The 20,292-nt window shown below is 37.6% G+C and overlaps 1 protein-coding gene across 11 annotated transcripts; it reads right to left on the reverse strand.

The window, feature by feature from the left end:
• Nucleotides 1-80: 80 nt before the first annotated feature.
• Nucleotides 81-20,292, reverse strand: LOC127164157 (protein NLRC3). Of its 11 annotated transcripts, none has more exons than XM_051107919.1 (12): nt 19,830-20,292; nt 19,732-19,799; nt 19,634-19,701; nt 19,427-19,603; nt 13,847-14,017; nt 12,231-12,401; nt 10,913-11,083; nt 7,968-9,977; nt 7,541-7,714; nt 4,563-4,736; nt 2,339-2,385; nt 81-840 (listed from the first exon to the last, which is right to left on the reverse strand). In XM_051107919.1, exons 5-12 carry the CDS (start codon nt 14,002-14,004, stop codon nt 278-280), a joined length of 3,468 nt encoding a protein of 1,155 aa, XP_050963876.1. In that variant the 5' UTR covers nt 14,005-14,017; nt 19,427-19,603; nt 19,634-19,701; nt 19,732-19,799; nt 19,830-20,292; the 3' UTR covers nt 81-277. The 11 variants fall into 11 exon arrangements, with proteins under 11 accessions (XP_050963876.1, XP_050963877.1, XP_050963872.1 ...); XM_051107920.1 differs by having other exon boundaries at nt 19,422-19,603; XM_051107915.1 differs by having other exon boundaries at nt 19,400-19,603.

A 20,292-nucleotide genomic window follows, 5' to 3' on the forward strand; every position in this document is an offset into this window, starting at 1 on the left:
CACACGCAACCCGTGACAGCTACAAGTGGTCCAATGGTTTAAGTTTTAAAAAGCTGGCTTACTTTTGTTGTTATTTTTCCTTTGGGTTCTCTAAAATCTGAAAAAGTCATACCAACAAGAAACTGAGAATGGCTTGATTACAAAGAGTTTTGCATCCGATGACCCCTTTAAAGACACTTCAAGATAAAACTGCCTTAGGAAGCAATTTTTAAACATAACAGGTAATGGAGGGAGGATTCCAAATGGAGAAAGACCAAATACATTTACCTTCTGGCATTTAGTCAGGCATGGGTATGTTGTCACAAACAGAAATCTGACACAGAGACACTGAGGTGAGGAAATAAAGCCCAAATCCAGCATAGAGAGGTTTAGTGAACGTGGAGGTGAATGTATGCAAGTGCGTGAGAATGCGTGTGTCAGAGACTCTGTAGAAGGACAGCGTGCCAGCTGGCACGTCCACATACACTCCTACTCTCCTACAGGAACCTGAAGCGACACGTATGTCAGTTTTCTTATTATTGTGACGTGCAGTAAATCTGTCATTAGAGCAGAACAGACTCCAAGAGTTTTTATTGCATCCAAACAGACAGTCATCACTCTCTCCTTTCCTGCTGATTCCTTTATATGCCACTGATATATCAGCATCTCCACTCCATTCAGCCTCCCAGTAACTGCGACCAGACAGACTCTCTTTACACAGAACCTGGGTGTGATTGTCAAATCTCTCTTGATGATAAGGATATGACTGCTCATCTCTCATGTATGTCACCACCTTGTTCTTCTCAGACAGAGCGAGATAAGTGTGAGCTGTATTTGGTTCCATTATGAGATCATAGGCATCTGTAGACAGGAAGAGAGAACATTTATAATAAAAAAACTCAGAATGAGTGTTTAGACCTAAGTTTAGTGTTAAATGGTGTCACTAAAGATTTACTACATTTGTGTTCTCAGATGGAGCCCTAAGAAGTTATTACCCTGATAGCACACATAAATCTCGGAGACGTCTATTTGACGTCTACATTTACATCTGCAAAACGTATTTTTTTTTACATACTTTGCTCATCTGCAATATGTCTATTGGACGTTTCCTATCAGATGTCAAACAGACGTCTATTAGATGTCTTTAAGATGTTTATGATTTAGAATGTATGTAAAACTGACATCTTACAGATGTCTGCCAGAGATCTTATTAACAGATCAAGAGATCTTTAACAGACATCTTGCAGACGTACATGTGCTATCTGGGAAGGAATTTAAAGATAATTTACATACTTATAGCCAGAGGTCCTACTTGACATGCTCACCATTAAATTTGAATAAAATTGTTAAATAAGACCAGTCTGATTTATCAAAGTTTTGGTAACTTTTAAACCTCTATGGTTTGATGACACAAGTCAGATTTCATAAAGACCGGTCAAATTATTGATAGGAGTTCGCATTTCAATTCAAAATGGCAAAAAAAATGAAAATTAATTAGCATAAATTTCAACCAGGCTTACTATTAAATTATGATATCTATTTGAATCTTAGTGGAAATTTTTATTACCTTTTTTTAATAAGACTCAATGTTATCAGCATTAACATAAGTGAAACATTTGGGCTGTTGGTGGCACTAGAGGGTTTGAGAAAAATATTCAAAATTTGCCGGTATATGTCTGGTTTGTGTGCATAAAACTACTAATTAAGAGATTCCCCTGATATTAATTGTGGCCAAGTACTTTAAATTTGTGCTCTGCATTTAATCTATCCAAGTGCACACACACAGCAGTGAGTAGAGAACAAACATGCCAGAGCAGAGTGTTGGGCAGCCAATGCTGTGGCGCCCAGGGTGCAGTTGTGGGTTAGTTCCCTTGCTCAAGGGTCTCACCTCAGTCGTGGTATTGAGGGTAGAGAGAGTGTTGGTAATTCATTCCCCCCACCTACAATTAACTTTAGTTACCAGACCTGAGACTCAAACCTTTGTGTAACAAGTCCAACTCTAACCATTAAGCCATGACTGCCCCCAACTCCATGCTTCTTTCTGACGCCAATGAGTTAAGCATGCGGACGAGAAGATCCCTGCAAATTTAAACTTTAGTAACTATAGTTTAGTTATTGATTGGGTTACAATGATTGTGTGTACTATAATCAATAATTACAGTATAAGTTTTGGAATATCCCTTAACGGGTTACTTCGGCCCGTTTTGCATTTCTCTTTTTGTAATCATTTAAAGTTTCTGTAATCATTTAAACACATAAATGACTTAGAACAGTCCTCCCAACTGATAGCTGTACAGAATTTCTACTGCTTCTGAAATTGATAATTCTGCCATAGCACAATATACATTCCCATACATACATTTTCGTGGTCCAGGTACAATCCTGATCTCTCCTCCATGATTTATACTGCAAAACACATGAAAAAAACAAACATGTTATATTCTGTTCATATCATAGAGTATTTATGTATTTGCAAACAAATTAATTACATAACGCACAAAGCAATTTTCTAGGTTTCTATAAATGGTGATACATGGTTTCCCAACTCCTTATTGAGACGCAGTCTTGCTCACACTATTTAAATACAACTTTATGGAAGTAGAAGATCCTCTTCTCCTCTCCTTCTACAGTAATTTATATTAAACTTAAAATAAAATTTCCATTTTGGAATATTTCATGAGTATTCAGTAGCCTGACGTCCCTATGTCACACTGGTAAACAAACTTGGTACGATACAGCTTTATGGTCAGTTTAAACTTAAATTCATTGTTGCTCATGAACCTTTCTTGTTTTCAAGTTAAGTAAAATATGACAAGAATCTCTTTGAATTAATCCCTTATGTATATCTCACAACATGGTTAAAACAATCAAACTGCAAAGACAGATAGTTGGGGACAGAGAAGGCAAAACAGTGCGTACACTTGATCAGTGGCTTGCAGTGCTGTGGCCACTTTAGACATTCTGCTGACTATGAGTAATTTTGCAAATAAAGTAGGTAGTCAATCAGAATACCTATTACTGCCATGGCAAATACAAATCAGTATTGTTGTAACAGATTTAGTAAGCTATTACCCGACTTCTGTTTAAAGTAAGTTGTAATTTTACTTGAAACTCTGGTGACAAGGGATAATCTCAAACAACCGTCTTTAATAAACATCCAAAGGAACACAGGGTATGCAGGGACACATACGTAACACAATGTTGACATTTAACACCCTGGCAGTGAAACCAGGAACAGACAACACTATAAATACTAAACCAAACGAAGGATAATTAACAGGTAACAGGAGAATCAAATGACTAATCAACAAGAGAGAAAAACTAGAGTCAAGTTCAACGTGCAACGGCTTTGAGATACGTTTTCTCTTGTTTGGTGGGTGTGTCAACAATGTCAGCCCAATCAGCAGCAATGGGTATATACAGTTTCCACAAACCCCTTCATTCGATTGGGATGTTCTCTTTTTTCTGGATGGTAAGGGCAGTGACTGTAACATCAGCGTATTTTGCAGTATTAAATGTATTTATACCGATTTCATCAGGCTCAGAAAATTCTTCAAAAAGAACACACAGAATGGCCTTCTCAGGTGCCATAGTTGCAACTCTTGCGTCATCAGAACACGTTGTTCATTGCACCACTGTTTCCATTTGAAAAACGTTTTGCAACATTTTGTCGGGGCTGAACGCAAGGCTGGTCACGGGAAGAAAAACACACAGACAATCCATGGGCATGGCATATGTAATCTACAGCTGTGCATTAAGTTATTTAATTCATGATAGAGGCAAAGAACCACCCGGCGCGGAGATCTAGCATTCTGCTCACTTCAAATCAAACACAGAGATGAAGTAGTGCAGGGGATTACATTTATATGAATGCAGAGAGAGAGAGAAAAACTGAATATATGAAAGTTGCGTGAGTTAATTGCGTCTGCGTGTCTCATTCTGCAAAAGTGAAGCTGTGAGTTTTGTTGCTTCAAAACATCAGTTTTACCCCCTAGTTACTGAGAAATGTAATGATTCAGTATCAAAGTTATTATACTAATAAAACATGCATGGCAGCATTGACAACAATGTCCATACACAAGAATATTTCTGTGTGTACACCAAAAGGACTGAGGTCACTTTCCGCTGGTTCACTTTAATATTTGAAAACACCCTTTATGTCTCATCCTTATCCCAAGGTTACCATAGTCAGATGGATCCAGTCTCTATCCAGAACAGATAACATATGGATACACAGCCTTTCACAGTCAGTGAAGACCTTGATGAGATGATTGTAGCACTTCAGAGCAAATCAGACTATAACGATGTGATCACTGACTTGGTCAATCAACAATGTTAAAAACTTATGACTCGATTGAATCATGGGTCAAGAAATCTAATCCAGGAACACAAAGTCAACCATCTAACTACTTCTATCAAATTTTCTGTTCTATGGAGAGTCTTGTTGTCTCAGTTAAGTTTTGCCGCAAAGCAGCATTTCCAACTTTGATCTTTGCCCTCTCAAACTTCAACCATCCTAAGACACTCTGCTTCAATTCAGCAAATGCTGAAGAACAACAAACCTGAAAATTGTAAGTACATACTTGAGCATCTTCAACGTGCAGTTAGGATTGTTCATTGTATTGGAGAGCATCTTGATTCCTGATTCTCCTGGGTGATTGTAGCTCAGATCCAGCTCTCTCAGATGTGAGGGGTTTGAACTCAGAGCTGAAGCCAGATAATAACAGCTCTCCTCTGTCAACATACAGCCAGACAACCTACAAAACACATTTAAAAAAAACAGTTAAATAATTCACAAACATACATAAACAGTCAGATAATCAGCAGGCACAAATCAAGTCAGATAATTTACAGCAAGGTTAACCAACCCTACTCCTGAAGGGCTATCACCCTGCAGAATTTAGCTCTGACCATACTTAAACATGAAAATAACATCCAGGTGTGTTGGAGCAAGATTGGAAATGAAGTCTGCAGGATGTTAGATTTCTAGGAGCCAGGTTGGCTACCCATGACCAACAGACACAAACACATTAACAGTTAGATAATCTAGACACATCAATTGTCATATAATTACAAATACACATTAACAGTCAGATCATTTACAGACAAACATCAACATTAAAATATTCCTCAGAGAAAGATCAACAGTCAGATAATCCACATAAATATCAACAGTCAAATAATCTACAAGCAAGCATCAACAGTCAGATAATCTAAAGCACTAAAGCAGGCATCTCTAATTTCAGTCCTGGAGGGCCAGTGTCCTGCAGACTTTAGCACCAATCCAAATTTAATTTACCTGTCTGCAATTAGCAAGTCATTCTGAAAATCTTGATTAGCTTGTTTAAGATTGGTGCTAATCTCAGCAAGGCATTGGCCTATACAAATAGGATATTTTTAATAAAAAAGGGAAAAACAGCTGCTGTACGGTCCGTTGGATAGTGGAGATGGAGGAAACTGCTTTTTGAGTTTTTGTAGTAACACTGTATAATATGTCGAACACGTACCACAAGGAGTAAGAGAAGCTCTGGGGTGAAACTGTCTCAGTTTTGAACAAACTGGGTGAGTGCATAAAGCTGCTAGCACGCTAGCTAACATATGTAAATATTTGTTGCTGAAATGATGAACTGTTGCATAAGATCACATGAGGCGATCCCTCTGGCATGATAATCTTAACCCCCTGGGGTCGACGATCATGCCGGCGTGATCAGTTTTTTAAGATCAGTGCAAAAGACACTAAAAATACTCCGTCAATTTTGGTCACACAAATAAGTGTTATACATCATTAGAAACCATTAAGTGTATACTTTTTTTTGAGCACACTCACAATAAAAACTGAACTATGTGCTGCTTTAAATTAAAGAAAATAAACAGGGTGCTTTCTCAGTCTTCACTGTCTCCGCGAACGGCTTTTAGAAATGCGTCAATAAAATGAACCTAAACTCAGTGAACATTCGACACACAGACAGGAGAGATATATCTATAGAAAGCTTGATATCTCTACTTTTAAATAAATCAAGTCTTATCAAAAACAAATATTCTGTGCTAAAGTAATCCGCGTGAAACCAACGTGATGCCTAGTTTTTCCCTCAGAGCTAATTATTTTTAATGAGATCACGCCCACAAGCTGCTTTTGCTTTTGATATGATAAATAGCCACGTGCGCAGTGCCGCGTGTTAGCGCCCACATCATCGTAAACAAAGCTTGACAATTCATCAAGTTCATATCGGCTAATGTTCGTTTCTGGAAGACGCGCTGAAAGAAACAGCAGAATTTAGCTTCAGGAAAAAAAAAGACGCGCTGAGAGGAAAAACACAGAATTCACCTCAGATGAAGAACACAACGCGACGCGTGGCTGATCCAGAGGAAGAGATCAGTCTGATGAGTAAGTGATGTTTCTTTTTTGCATTAGTTAACGTTTTATTTTGACATAAGTTTGAACACATTTACTAGCTTGGGTTTTCCTAAACTATGATTCCTGGCTAAAATGTTTGAAATCGAGTGAAATATTTTGAAAATGATAGGTAGCTCATTGTATCTAAATTTCTTACGACGCGATGAAGTTTTCATGTTCTATATAATATAAAACAAAATACTCTGTGACTGTTTTTTTTTTTTTTAATCTTGAATCCATGGAAAGAAGCAGCAAACACTTAAACATCAGATATGGTTTACTAGTTTCACTTGCTGAACAGGAATGACACAAGGTCTGTTCACATCTCTGTGGTTATGTCAGTGAGTACAATAATAATCTTTGACCATCATTATGTATGTTTTGATTATATTGTGTTGTAAATAAAATACAAACAACCAAAACCCCCCCATTATCTTACTTTCCTCTCATTCTTTGTTACCTGCCTCATAGTGACAGTCACACTGATGGGCCATTAGGGGACGGCCTTTTGTCTCTCAGGTGTGAATCACTAAATATTCATGGCCATTATCCCTCCTTCGCATATGGCTTTCTATCACAAAACATGTCTTAGAAAATTTACATCAATATATTGTTTTCTGTGAAAGAGTAAGCACGATCATTTTCACATCATTTTAAAGTAAATATTCTAGCCTACAAGAGTGATTACTCAAAAGCCTTGTACAGGACTATTCAATATGAGTTTTATGGCCTTATTTCAGCTACATTTATTTTCCCAAAACTTACTAACCATGCATAATATTTTTTTTTCTAAAAAATGCAAACATGTACATCCATCTTGCTCAAATATTATTGTAGCACTGTTTGTGCTGAATACAAAAAAATTATATGTTGGCCAGTAGTATGTTATAAGTAGTTGAAATAAGCACAAATGTCAGGGCATGTCTAAACATCTAAAGGGCCCCAAAATCACCTCAGACCCCAGAGGGTTAATAATATCTTGTAGTGTGTGATGCACCACAATTTTCAAATCTTGTAGTGTGTGCATGTTTAAGATTTGAGGGAATTTTAAAAATCCTGTAGTGTGAGCCTGGCTTAAGGTGATACATTCTAAACCTCTGGTCTCCTTAAAAAAATATGTGTGCTCAGTTAGAATATTTTAAACATACATGTGAAAGGGTTAAATACCTTAGTGTCTCCAGTTTACAGTTTGGACTTTTCAGTCCAGTAGAGAGCAGCTTCACTCCTGAGTCCTGTAGGTCATTGTTACTCAGATCCAGCTCTCTCAGACAGGAGTTTGATGACTGTAGAGCTGATGCTACAGTTTCACAACACTGATCAGTAAGGTTACAGCTTGCAAATCTGAAAAAGATATCAAAAAAAAAAAAAAAAAGAAAGAAAGATATGTCTGTATCAAAGTTGTCTACCACAGATTATTTCATCATATAAAATTTCACATTAATGAAATCTGAAAATTTGTATGGAAGCTTCACTGAACTTTGTTTACTCTTTTATTTCGTAGCACATTTCAAAAAAAGAAAAGTTAATCTATGTGTATGTATATTATTGTATATGTACAATACTTTTAAAAATACTTTTCAATATTTGCACTCACAGAGCTTTTCTACAGTTCTTAACAGCAGGTAGCAGCCTCTGTTGACCATCTCTTGATTTTATGTTATACTTTCTAAGATCTAACTCATCCATTATCTCCTCTGACATCAGGATCATGTTTGCCAAAGTTGAACATTGTAGAAGTGAAAGGGGTTTTTTATTTGGTTCAGATTTCAAGAAACTCTTGATTTCTTCAAAAAGAGAACTGTCTTTCATTTCAAGCAAGCAGTGTGAGAGATTCATCCATCGTTCAGGACTGACATTCTTTTTTTGGACTTGCTTGATGTGTTGGATCACTTTCTTAATGGTATCTGAGCTGTTTTCTGTGTGCGTCAGTAGATCCTGTAAGAGTCTCTGATTGGAATCCAGTGAGATTCCCATTAGAAACCGCAAAAAAAGATCCAGTTGTCCATTTTTACTTGCCAGGGCTTTATTTATTGCTCCTTTCAGAATTATATCCAGATGAAGATTCCTAGACAGAGCTTTGGATTTTCCTCTCAGAAACCATTTCAGAACATCCCTGTTATTGTGTAAAAATGAGACAAACATGAAAAATGCTGCAAAAAACTCTTGAAAGCTCAGATGTATGAAACAGTAGACTCTTCTCTGATGAATCACAGATTCCTCCTTAAAGATCTCAGTGCAAATCCCAGAATACACTGAGGCATCATTGATGTCTATGCTGCTCTCTCTCAGGTCCTCCTCACAGAACATGACATTACCTTTCATCAGCTGATTGAAAGCCAGTTCAGCAAGTTTTACAATCACTTCTCTGTTGGACTGAACAGGTTTCTCTCTATCACTGTCTTCATACTTCTGATTCCTCATGTTTATCTGAATGAGCAAAAAGTGGATATACATTTCAGTAAGAGTTTGAGGGATTTCTGTACAGAGAGCTTTATTTAGAATGTTTTCAAGCACAGTGGCTGAGATCCAGCAGAAGACTGGTATGTGGCACATGATGTAGAGGCTTTTGGATCTTTTAATGTGTGTGATGATTCTATTGGCTTGCTGCTCATCAGTGATTCTCTTCCTGAAATATTCTTCCTTTTGGGGGTCAGTGAATCCCTGAATGTCTGTCACACGGTCAATGTATTTGGATGGGATCAATTTGGCTGCTGCTGGTCTGGAGGTAATCCAGATGAGAGCAGAGGGAAGCAGCTCTCCTTTCATGAGGTATGACATCAACACATCCACTGATGAAGTCTTAGTCACATCAGAAAATGTCTCACTGTCTGAAAACTTCAGTGTTATTCTGCTTTCATCCAGACCATCACAGATAAATAAAACTTTACATTCATCATAAATTTTTAAGTCAAGATCTTGAAGTTCAGGATAAAAGTCAAGAAGAAGCGTATGAAGACTGTACTGGTGATCTTTAATCAAGTTAAGCTCTCGAAATGGAAGCACAAACATGAAATCTACATCCTGATTGGCTTTCCCCTCTGCCCAGTCTAGAATGAACTTCTGCACAGAGACAGTTTTACCAATTCCAGCAATCCCTTTAGTAAGAACGGTTTTAATTTGGTCTTTTTCTTCATATCCTTGTTTATGTGAGGGTTTAAAGATGTCATTGCACAAGACTGGAGTGTCTTGTGCTCTGTGTGTTGTCTCCATCTGCAAAATCTCATGTTCTTCATTCACCCCTTCACTCTCTCCCTCTATGATGTAAAGTTGTGTGTAGATCCTGTTCAGTAGGGTTTGATTCTCTTGTAGTTTGATTCCCTCAAATAGCCTCTCATAATTGTTCTTCATGCTGGTTTTGTGTTGGTTTTTGACTCTTTGCAGTTTATCATCTACTGGTTGATGTGTTTTCAGAACAGGTCGTGTTCTAGATCTCTTTCTACATTGAGGACACTTAAATTCTTCAGATGAACTGAACTGATCCCAGTAGCTCCCTATGCAGTTTCTGCAAAAACAGTGTTCACAGTTGATGTAGACTGGATCTCTCAGAACCTGCTGACAAACTCCACATTTTAACTGATGCTGGACGGGAACATTCTTTTTCTCACTGCAAATATAAGACAGTGATAGAGCAACAAAGAGAGAGAGAGAAACAAACAAATTAATTTTGAATAATTCTTAAAAACATTACAGTGGCTCCAGCAAACCAAATGCATAAACAATTTGTTGATTGCCATTTCTGGTTATTTTCAGTAGAAACACTGTAGAACATATAACGTCTTAAAACATCTTGGGTTACATTCTTAACCCATGTTCTCTGAATAGGGAATAAGACGAGTGGTGTTGATTGTCTGAAACCCATATGAAATCACACCAATTTATATGCCAATGGCTTCCGCGGCTCCTCAGTGGCGCTGTCACTCACCTAATAATACTGAGCGCCATCAACTCCTCAGAAGAAGCCTCTTCAGCAGCACGAGGAGCTTGGCAGCAAACGCAATGTCTCGTTCCCTATTCGGGAACATGGTTTATGCATATAACCTTTTCATGGGTTCACTCAACACTGCATAGTGATGATGCAATGGGAACAATATACCACACACTACAAGCTAAGTGCTGCAGTGTCTCAAACTAAACTCAAAAATGTTTCTGGAGAAGACCACCCTGCCGCAACACAAATATCCTCCAAAGGGACCACTTTAAAAAGAGTTCAGGAGGACAGCAGAGTGAGCTCTGAGGCATATAGGTGAAAGGAGACTCCACATCTCACAAGCTAGAGAGAATCTCACCTAATGAAACCTCATTAAAGCTTACTAAGATAACACAGACGGAACACAATAAGTAACACGAAATATGAGAGCGGGACCCAAAATAGGCGAGAGACCCTTTCGGGGTATGGGCATGTTTTTTTTGGTGATTTCAAAATTTGAACATTGGCTACCAGAAATGACTTACCCTACCTTTAAGTAATTATGTAATTGCAGTGCATAGGCAGCAAACAAGAAAAAAGACAATTTTAATGAATGTGCAGAAACATCACACCTGAGGCCATCACTGAAAACAGGAGGTGGATTTATGGATCTTTCACTCTTCATGGACACACAGCTGGGCTCTGGAGATGGTGCTCTCTGGTTCTGGCAGTGAACAACAACAGCATACTCCTCCTTTCTCTCCTTATCAGTGCTCTTCTGTCTCTCCATAAAACTTTTAGTTCTGCATTTGGAAACATGAAGTACATAAATGATACATAACACAAAAATAATAAACAACTACAATTAACACTGTTACTTTACACATAATATAATATATAATATACATAAGGCATAATCAACGTAGGATTTTAAATGCACGACATGGAGGCAAAAAACCACCCAACACAAAGTGCATTTAAAATCCTTTAATGCACGACAAGCCATTGATTATCCTGCTTATTCCATGGTCATTTGCCAAGTTATAGAAAAGTTAAAACTAGTATTGCTCTGTTGGCGCGATAGCCTTGTGGGCAGTGCGCCAACATACAGCATTGCTGTGGTACAGGTGTCTGGCCCAAAGAGTGCAAACCAAACTAAACTCAGATGGCAGGTTCATGCAGAAAGGACCCATGAACCTGCCAAAAACGTTTCTGGAGAAGACCACCCTGCTGCAACACAAATATCCTCCAAAGGGACCACTTTAAAAAGAGCTCAGGAGGACAGCAGAGTGAGCTCTGAGGCCTATAGGTGAAAGGAGACTCCACATCTCACAAGCTAGAGAGAGTCTCACCCAATGAGAAATCCTGTGTTTGGAGGTGGCAAACCCTTTGTGGCCAGGACCAAAGCACACTAGCAATTGGTCCACATAAATCTTTGGGGTTCAAACAGGGCAAAGTAGATGAAGCCTTCACAAGACACAATCCTAACATAATGGTGTTGTTTATGCAACTAGCCCATTATGTATATAATAGACATTGGCTGCATCCAAAAGTGTAGGCTATGTCTACATTCATCTGGATACATTTGAAAGTTTCAGTTTTTCTTAAAAAAAAAAAAAAAATTCTGTACACATTAGCGTTTTCAAATGTTTTCCAAAAACTTCTCATTCACACAGTAAAACAACCGAAAACTGCATATGTGTAAAACCACATTAAAGCTCACTAAGATAACACAGACGGAACACAGCAAGTAACACGAAATATGAGAGGGGGACCCAAAATAGGCGAGAGACCCTTTCAGGGTATGGGTATGTATATTTTGGTGATTTCAAATATGAACATTGGCTACCAGAAATTACTTATCCTACCTTTAAGTAATTATGTAATTGCACTGCATAGGCAGCAAACAAGAAAAAAGACAATTTTAATGAATGTGCAGAAACATCACACCTGAGGCCATCACTGAAAACAGGAGGCGGATTTATGGATCTATCACTCTTCATGGACACACAGCTGGGCTCTGGAGATGGTGCTCTCTGGTTCTGGCAGTGAACAACAACAGCATCCTCCTCCTTTCTCTCCTTATCAGTGCTCTTCTGTCTCTCCATAAAACTTTCAGTTCTGCATTTGGAAACATGAAGTACATAAATGATACATAACACAAAAATAATAAACAACTACAATTAACACTATTACTTTACACATAATATATAATATACATAAGGCATAATCGACATAGGATTTTAAATGCACGACATGAAGGCAAAAAAACACCCAACACAAAGTGCATTTAAAATCCTTTAATGCACGGCAAGCCATTGATTATCCTGCTTATTCCATGGTCATTTGCCAAGTCATAGAAAAGTTAAAACTAGTATTACTCTGTTGGTGAGATAGCCTTGTGGGCAGTGCGCCAACATACAGCACTGCTGCGCTACAGGTGTCTGGCCCAAAGAGTGTGAACCAAACTAAACTCAGATGGCAGATTCATGCAGAAAGGACCCATGAACTTGCCAAAAACATTTCTGGAGAAGACCACCCTGCTGCAACGCAAATATCCTCCAAAGGGACCACTTTAAAAAGAGCTCAGGAGGACAGCAGAGTGAGCTCTGAGGCCTACAGGTGAAAGGAGACTCCACATCTCACAAGCTAGAGAGAGTCTCACCCAATGAGAAATCCTGTGTTTGAAGGTGGCAAACCCTTTGGGGCCAGGACCAAAGCACACTAGCAATTGGTCCACATAAACCTTTGGGGCTCAAACAGGGCAAAGTAGATGAAGCCTGCACAAGACACAATCCTAACATAATGGTGTTGTTTATGCAACTAGCCCATTATGTATATAATAGACATTTGCTGCATCCAAAAGCGTAGGCTATGTCTACATTCATCTGAATACATTTGAAAGTTTGAGTTTGTCTTACAAAAAAACACCTCTGTACACATTAGCGTATTCAAATGTTTTTCAAAAAATTTTCATTCACACAGTAAAACATTCGAAAACTTTAAATTTGCCTTACTGCATATGTGTAAAACCTCATTAAAGCTCACTAAGATAATACAGACGGAACACAATAAGTTTTCATGTAATCCTTCTGACAGGATCATTTTATTTACAGAAGTATCTCATCATTCATTGACGTTTTTATGTTTGATCTAAAAAGCAGCTGCCCTCATGTTTTGCCACAGGACAGCAATTGTGAGAAAGAGTTCTTTGTAGGACTGTATTATGAAGAGTGTACAAAGTAAGTATCTTTAGCAACAGTATGAAACTAGACAGAACATAACAGGCACAGTTAACGGTATAAACATAGATTGACTAAACATGACTAAACAAGCATCATAGTTTTCAAAAGCCTCTGTTTTCACTGTCCACTGTCCATGAGAGCGGGACCCAAAATAGACAAGAGACCCTTTCAGGGTATGGGCATGTATATTTTGGTGATTTCAAATATGAACATTGGCTACCAGAAATTACTTACCCTACCTTTAAGTAATTATGTAATTGCACTGCATAGGCAGCAAACAAGAAAGACAACAATTTTAATAATTGTGCAGAAACATCACACCTGAGGCCATCACTGAAAACAGGAGGCGGATTTATGGATCTATCACTCTTCATGGACACACAGCTGGGCTCTGGAGGTGGTGCTCTCTGGTTCTGGCAGTGGACAACAACAGCATCCTCCTCCTCTCTCTCCTCATCAGTGCTCTTCTGTCTCTCCATAAAACTTTAAGTTCTGCATTTGGAAACATGAAGTACATAAATGATACATAACACAAAAATAATAAACAACTACAATTAACACTATTACTTTACACATAATATAATATATAATATACATTGTTGTGAAGGTTACTTTGGAAATGTAATAGGTTACAGATTACAAGTTACTCGATTTAAAATGTAATAAGTAGTGTAACTTTTCAATTACTTTATTAAAGTAATGTAACTTATTACTTTTAATTACTTTTTGATTACTTTTCTAAATTTCTAACATTTCCAACTGTTAATGATTTTGAAACTTTTAAACCAGGCAGGGTGGACCTTACAGTAGCACTCAAAACTGATTACTGTCAGACTTTCACAATCCTTTATCACTTGAATTAAGATTATAATAAGTAAGAGATAATATACATCTTTATTTTGTGATAACAACTGGCTGAATGTACATTATCTCACTTATTACACAGCTGCTTGATAGATTATTTAGATGTTTCATGTCAAAATTATTTGACACGAAACACTGATCTGAGCTGAAATGTTTAAACGCAAAGCTTCCATGAAGAAATCAGTTGCTAGCAAACAGTTCAAACTAGACATTTTAGGGATACAGTGAGTCCACAATACCAGGATGACAGAATTAAGAAATTGTCCACATATTATTGAATTAAGCTTTATAATAAAAATATTTTTTTAAATATATTTTATTAGCTAACCCAACGCAATGCTTCCGCCAAGAAAAATGATCAAGCATATAGCACTGACTTAAGTTGCCCCGAGAGAGTCTGAGCTGTGTAATAATTTAAAGCACAGCCACCACAAATTCAGACTTTTTTTTTTTTTTTTTTTAACTTTTTTTGGGGGCTTTTTATGCCTTTTACTGTGATAGGACAGTACAGAGATGACAGGAAAGAGGGGAGCGGGATCGCAAAGGACCTCGAGACGGGAATCGAACTCGGGTCACCGTGAGCGCAGTTGCGTTATATGTCATAACAAGATCATAACATAAATAACATCATAACAAGAAATAGTTTAATAGCTATGATACTGGGTTTGAAATCAAATGTTTGCATAGTTATGACAGAAAATACTAGCATCTAACAATGCCTTGGAAAAAACATTTTAAATCTTAAAAAATAAAGTTTTTTATGCATAAACCCAAATAGGAAATAAAACAGTTATGAAATAAGCATGTGTCCTATTCTGTGTCCTAAACTCCTGAAACATTGGTGTCTCATTTTAGAGCAGTCAATGCAATTTAAAAGAAGTCAATTAAATCTGTAAGTGGGTGTGTGAAAAAGTTCAGATGTAATCCCCTTTGTAATCACTGGCATTTTTCAAAAGTAACTGTAATTTAATTACACATTTTTCTCAGTAACTGTAACTAATTACAATTACATTTATTTTGTAATTAAATTACGTAATTCCGTTACATGTAGTTAGTTACTTCCCAACACTGATAATATACATAAGGCATAATCAACATAGGATTTTACATGCACGACATGGAGGCAATAAACCACCCGACACGAAGTGAAGGGTTGTTGCCTCCGTAAAGTGCATTTAAAATCCTTTAATGCACGGCAAGCCATTGATTATCCCATTTATTCCATGGTCATTTGCCAAGTCATAGAAAACTTAAAACTAGTATTGCTCTGTTGGCGCTACAGCCTTGTGGGCAGTGCGCCGACATACAGCAGTGTCCTGTAGTGAGATTTTTATACTTGTTGACAACAACTCTATATGTGTGCACAGCGCAATCTGTGATCTTTTTCTCTCTCTGTAGCTGTTTCCATTACCCTGTTTTATGCACATTTTGAAGTACTGATTTAAAAATGAGTGATGGAACACCACATTTCGAATAAAATTCCTTAATTTACAATAAAGTTTTTACGCTCAAAAGAGGTGATTTTTGACTTGTGCGGAAAAGCTTTAATGCGAATAACAGGAGATGGAAACACATCTTCCTAATAAATTTCTCCATACTTATCAAAAACGTCATGTGACTTTGCGCTATGGGATGGCAAAACCTGTCCAACCAGTGGACTGATCTCGCAGCATCTGAAATGTTGTTATGGTCATTCTGATCATTCTGAAATACCTGAGCAAAGTCTGATGTTAAGTATTTCTGTATAATTGCCTCCCAGAACTGTCTTCACAACTGCATTCCCAAACAACAGGCATCCACCTCCGAAAGAAATGATCATATTTATCACCGTCGAAGCACCCAGGGGAACTCTAACAACACTTGTTAGTGAAGCTGTGTTAGTGAAGGGAGAGACCGTTGCCTGTGCCATAGATCCAATGACGAAGAGGTAAATGATGGCACTTCTCACACAGAGACACTGCATTTGCCCACTGAGTGAATGGACTTAACTGACATACGTCATGGAGACATCTATTTACACAGTAGATGCCTTCCAGATCAAGTGGCCTTTAACAGACATCTTGTATGTGTGCTATCTAGGTCCTCTCCTTACTTAATTTAAATGCAATACATGTAGTTCATTCCAAGCGTGTTACTTTTTTTGATTCAGTTCAAGTTGGCAAAATAGTCTGAATTGGTTTTTAAAATGATTTTAGTTCCCTGCAGGCACTGAATTGTCTAAAGCAGTTTCTCATACCAGGAAATTTAAGAACACAGAAAACACAAAGAGGATTGGATGAAGTGGACATGAACCTATCCACCTTTTTCCTAAAAAAAACTGGTGAGTGCTGCCATGATGGATTCTAACTTCCATTAGTATGCTTTCCTGTTCCAGTCTCCATAAAAATCCATGTTAAAGCAGGGTAAACAGATCGACCGAATTAATTAAACTCAAACTTTATATAACCAGTGTAACCAAATATAAAAATGTGTGCAGGGTTAAAGGGTCATGAAACCCCCCCTGTTTCAGCACTGGTTAGTTCTCACCATAGTTTTGAAAAATGCTGCAAATATGGGCGTGGTGCGCTGCGGAAGGGGGGACGAGGGGAGAGAGTCAACTTCGGGTTCAGACCGTTTAATTCAGTGTTGCCAGATTGGGCTTCTTTTGATCGGCTTGGACCGGAGAATAACGCATTGGGCGGGTAGACAAAATTTGGGCTGCTTTAACACAATTAAAAGCCGCCCAATCAGCTGCTTTTTTCTTCGCTTTTATCTTTAGTCATGTTATTTTAATATGTTCGAGCTCAAAGTATCACAGTGAAAAAATGTGTAGTACAGTCATCATCATTTAACAGAGACCTGTCAATCAATTTACCATATTTTATGTTGGTGAGATGTGATGACTCGTGAGTGACGGGGTTTTGGCGCTATAAAGGGCAAGATTTTGAATGTGCAGCTATATATTCATTCATTCATTTTAGAGTGACTTAAATCTCACAACATGGATTACACGTAGTGAGAAATGAATTGAAGATTTCTAAGTATAATTGTAACTGAAATAAGAGAACAGTTGAATGATTTAATAAAAATCAAAACTGAATATGGGGACTATACGATGCTGTTCTGCATCAGAACATCTTTTAAACAGTCCAGACTACTCTGGTATACTTGGCATTGACAGGTGCTGGACTTGAACAGTTTTAACTGTGCAAAGTTCTGCATGATGTTCTAAAATGTGTACTTTATGAAATATGTGCTGTAGTTCTGTCTGAAGATAAAGCACAAGACAATGGTAAGCACATTATTGTTGTTAATTGTTATTATTATTATTATTAAAATATTTCTGGGCATTTTAAGCATATTTTCTGACTCCCTTTAATGCATTTGCCCTGTTTTGATCCATATTCCTGTGGAACTGATTTATCTTTATTTTATTTTGTCATCTTTATTTTTTTTAAGGAGATAAAAATGGTCCTTATCAACCTTGATTGACATGGCAATAAAATTCCATCACATTATTTTGGCAGTAAAAATTTTGGGCTGGTTTTTGTTGAAGTGGGCGGGTTTTGGTGAGCTTTTGGGCTGGAAATCGTCAACCTGATCTGGCAACACTGGTTTCATTTCGCTCCCGTTGAGTTAACAACACAAATAAATACACAGGCATTTGCCCTCTGAATTGAAAACATATATATGAACGTGCTGTTGCAACTCTATTAACTTTTAATGCTTATTTTGCGGCTTTTATAATCCTTTAGAAAGGTTGCGTTAAGGAGTTGTAAAAATCGCTATTACACTCACCTTATGAATGAATCGCGTTTATGCCGAACTCTACTTACAAAGCAAACAGAAACAAACCGTCTCCTTCGATCCATTAAGGTTCCTCTCAGTTATTGTACGCAATCTCACAGTCTGAGCTGTTGTTATATTTATATCTGTATTTCTATATATTATATAGGCTATCTCTTGCTTTTAATTGAGTACGGAATTTGGATACTTTACACACCTCTTAATTAATCATTCCTAATATTATTTTCAATAAGATATTAATATTAACTATAGATAAACCTCTGTTTATTCTCAATAGCCGATTACCTTTAGTAGATATGACAGCAATAAAGTCAAACTGTTTAAGTGAAGCTTTTAATCCTGCCGTCTCAAATATCATGTCTTCTTTTTTGTGCAGTTGTTCACTAGCTTGACAGAAAGCAAAGTGTGTGAGAGGGGCGGGATCGGGCAAGGTCCGATCCCGCCCGAAGCCCAAGCGCAATGGCGCTGAATGTTGGCGCGGTTCCTACGAGGCTATTGGCGCGACTTATTTTTTCTTCTTTTGAGAGGTTATAGAAGAAATCTGCACACCATCTGACATCTGCAACTAACGTTACATGACATTACTTCCATTTTATTAACGTCTTTATTTGTTGTTCTTTTATTTGTACATTCATTAGCAGTTATTCACATCTTTGTTGTTAATTTGTTTTTACTTTTATTTTGCAATAAGGAATTGGATTATAGTGAAATGTATAAACACATTATATTAATTGTGTCTGACTGCTCAGTAAAATCCTGTTTCATCAGTAAATATACCAAACATACACATGCATCTAATGTCGAGAAATGTATATGATAACCTTACTGAAGTTATGAGAAGGATGTGACTGGACTTACCAATAAATATGATAGAACATGTAAGCTTTGGTTTACACCAATGTGAAATGGCTTCTTATCAGACACTAAGGTTCTAAAGTTCAGTTTTAATTTGTCTTCTTCTACTGCTTTTTAGGCACACTGGATTCTAGTGATGGGAAGTTCGGATCATTTTACCGACTCGGATCTTTGAGTCTCGTTCAGCAAAATGAACGAATCTTTTTTCGAGTCATTTCGTTCATTTCGTTCATTTTAGCAAAAGGCCATTAAAATGTTATGTGATACTTCCCTAACACATCTATATACACAAACGTGAATCACACTACAAACAAGACAATACTATAATGCTATAAGAACAATAAAATAGTTATATATTACTTAGCCTACCTGGGTCTTTAGTCTAGCTCACCTCACCTCTGATCTGACAAGTCGTCGGGTTTAAGTCTCGTTGTGGTTCAACACATTACCGCTCCCTGACGTTAACCAATGCAGTCTGAGCCGGAAAGAGAAAAGATTAGTTCATCTCTCGAGTCCTCCGAGTCCTTTCGTTCTTTTGTCACGTGACCGCTCCCTAACGTTAACCAATGCAGCCTGAGCCGGAAAGAGAAAAGATTAGTTCACCTCTCGAGTCCTCCGAGTCCTTTCGTTCTTTTGTCACGTGACCGCTCCCTAACGTTAACCAATGCAGCCTGAGCCGGAAAGAGAAAAGATTAGTTCACCTCTCGAGTCCTCCGAGTCCTTTCGTTCTTTTGTCACGTGACCGCTCCCTAACGTTAACCAATGCAGCCTGAGCCGGAAAGAGAAAAGATTAGTTCACCTCTCGAGTCCTCCGAGTCCTTTCGTTCTTTTGTCACGTGACCGCTCCCTAACGTTAACCAATGCAGTCTGAGCCGGAAAAGAAAAGATTAGTTCATTTCTCGAGTCCTCCGAGTCCTTTCGTTCTTTTGTCACGTGACCTTATCCCGCATCAGTATCTTAGTTAGTAATACTAATGTAAAGATGAATAGGCCTAATAAGTAAAGAAATAAAAAAAAGGTGTGCCCATTTCTGTCACTGTGATTGTTTCTGGTTTTTGAGGATCTGTGATGTAGTTCATAAATAAACAAATCCCTTCTATATTTTTTTTATTTGTCCTTTTACTGTCTTCAGAACAATGAACTGTATAATAAAATAATCCAAGCCTACAAATACAAAGTAGCTACTTATATCTTGTTTGTTTGTTTTTATTCCAATTTTCAAATTGCTTGTATAATAATTGTTTTTCTTAGGCAGAACTGACA

The sequence above is a fragment of the Labeo rohita genome, chromosome 4, assembly GCF_022985175.1.
Source record: "Labeo rohita strain BAU-BD-2019 chromosome 4, IGBB_LRoh.1.0, whole genome shotgun sequence".
In the NCBI taxonomy this organism is placed as follows: domain Eukaryota; kingdom Metazoa; phylum Chordata; class Actinopteri; order Cypriniformes; family Cyprinidae; genus Labeo; species Labeo rohita.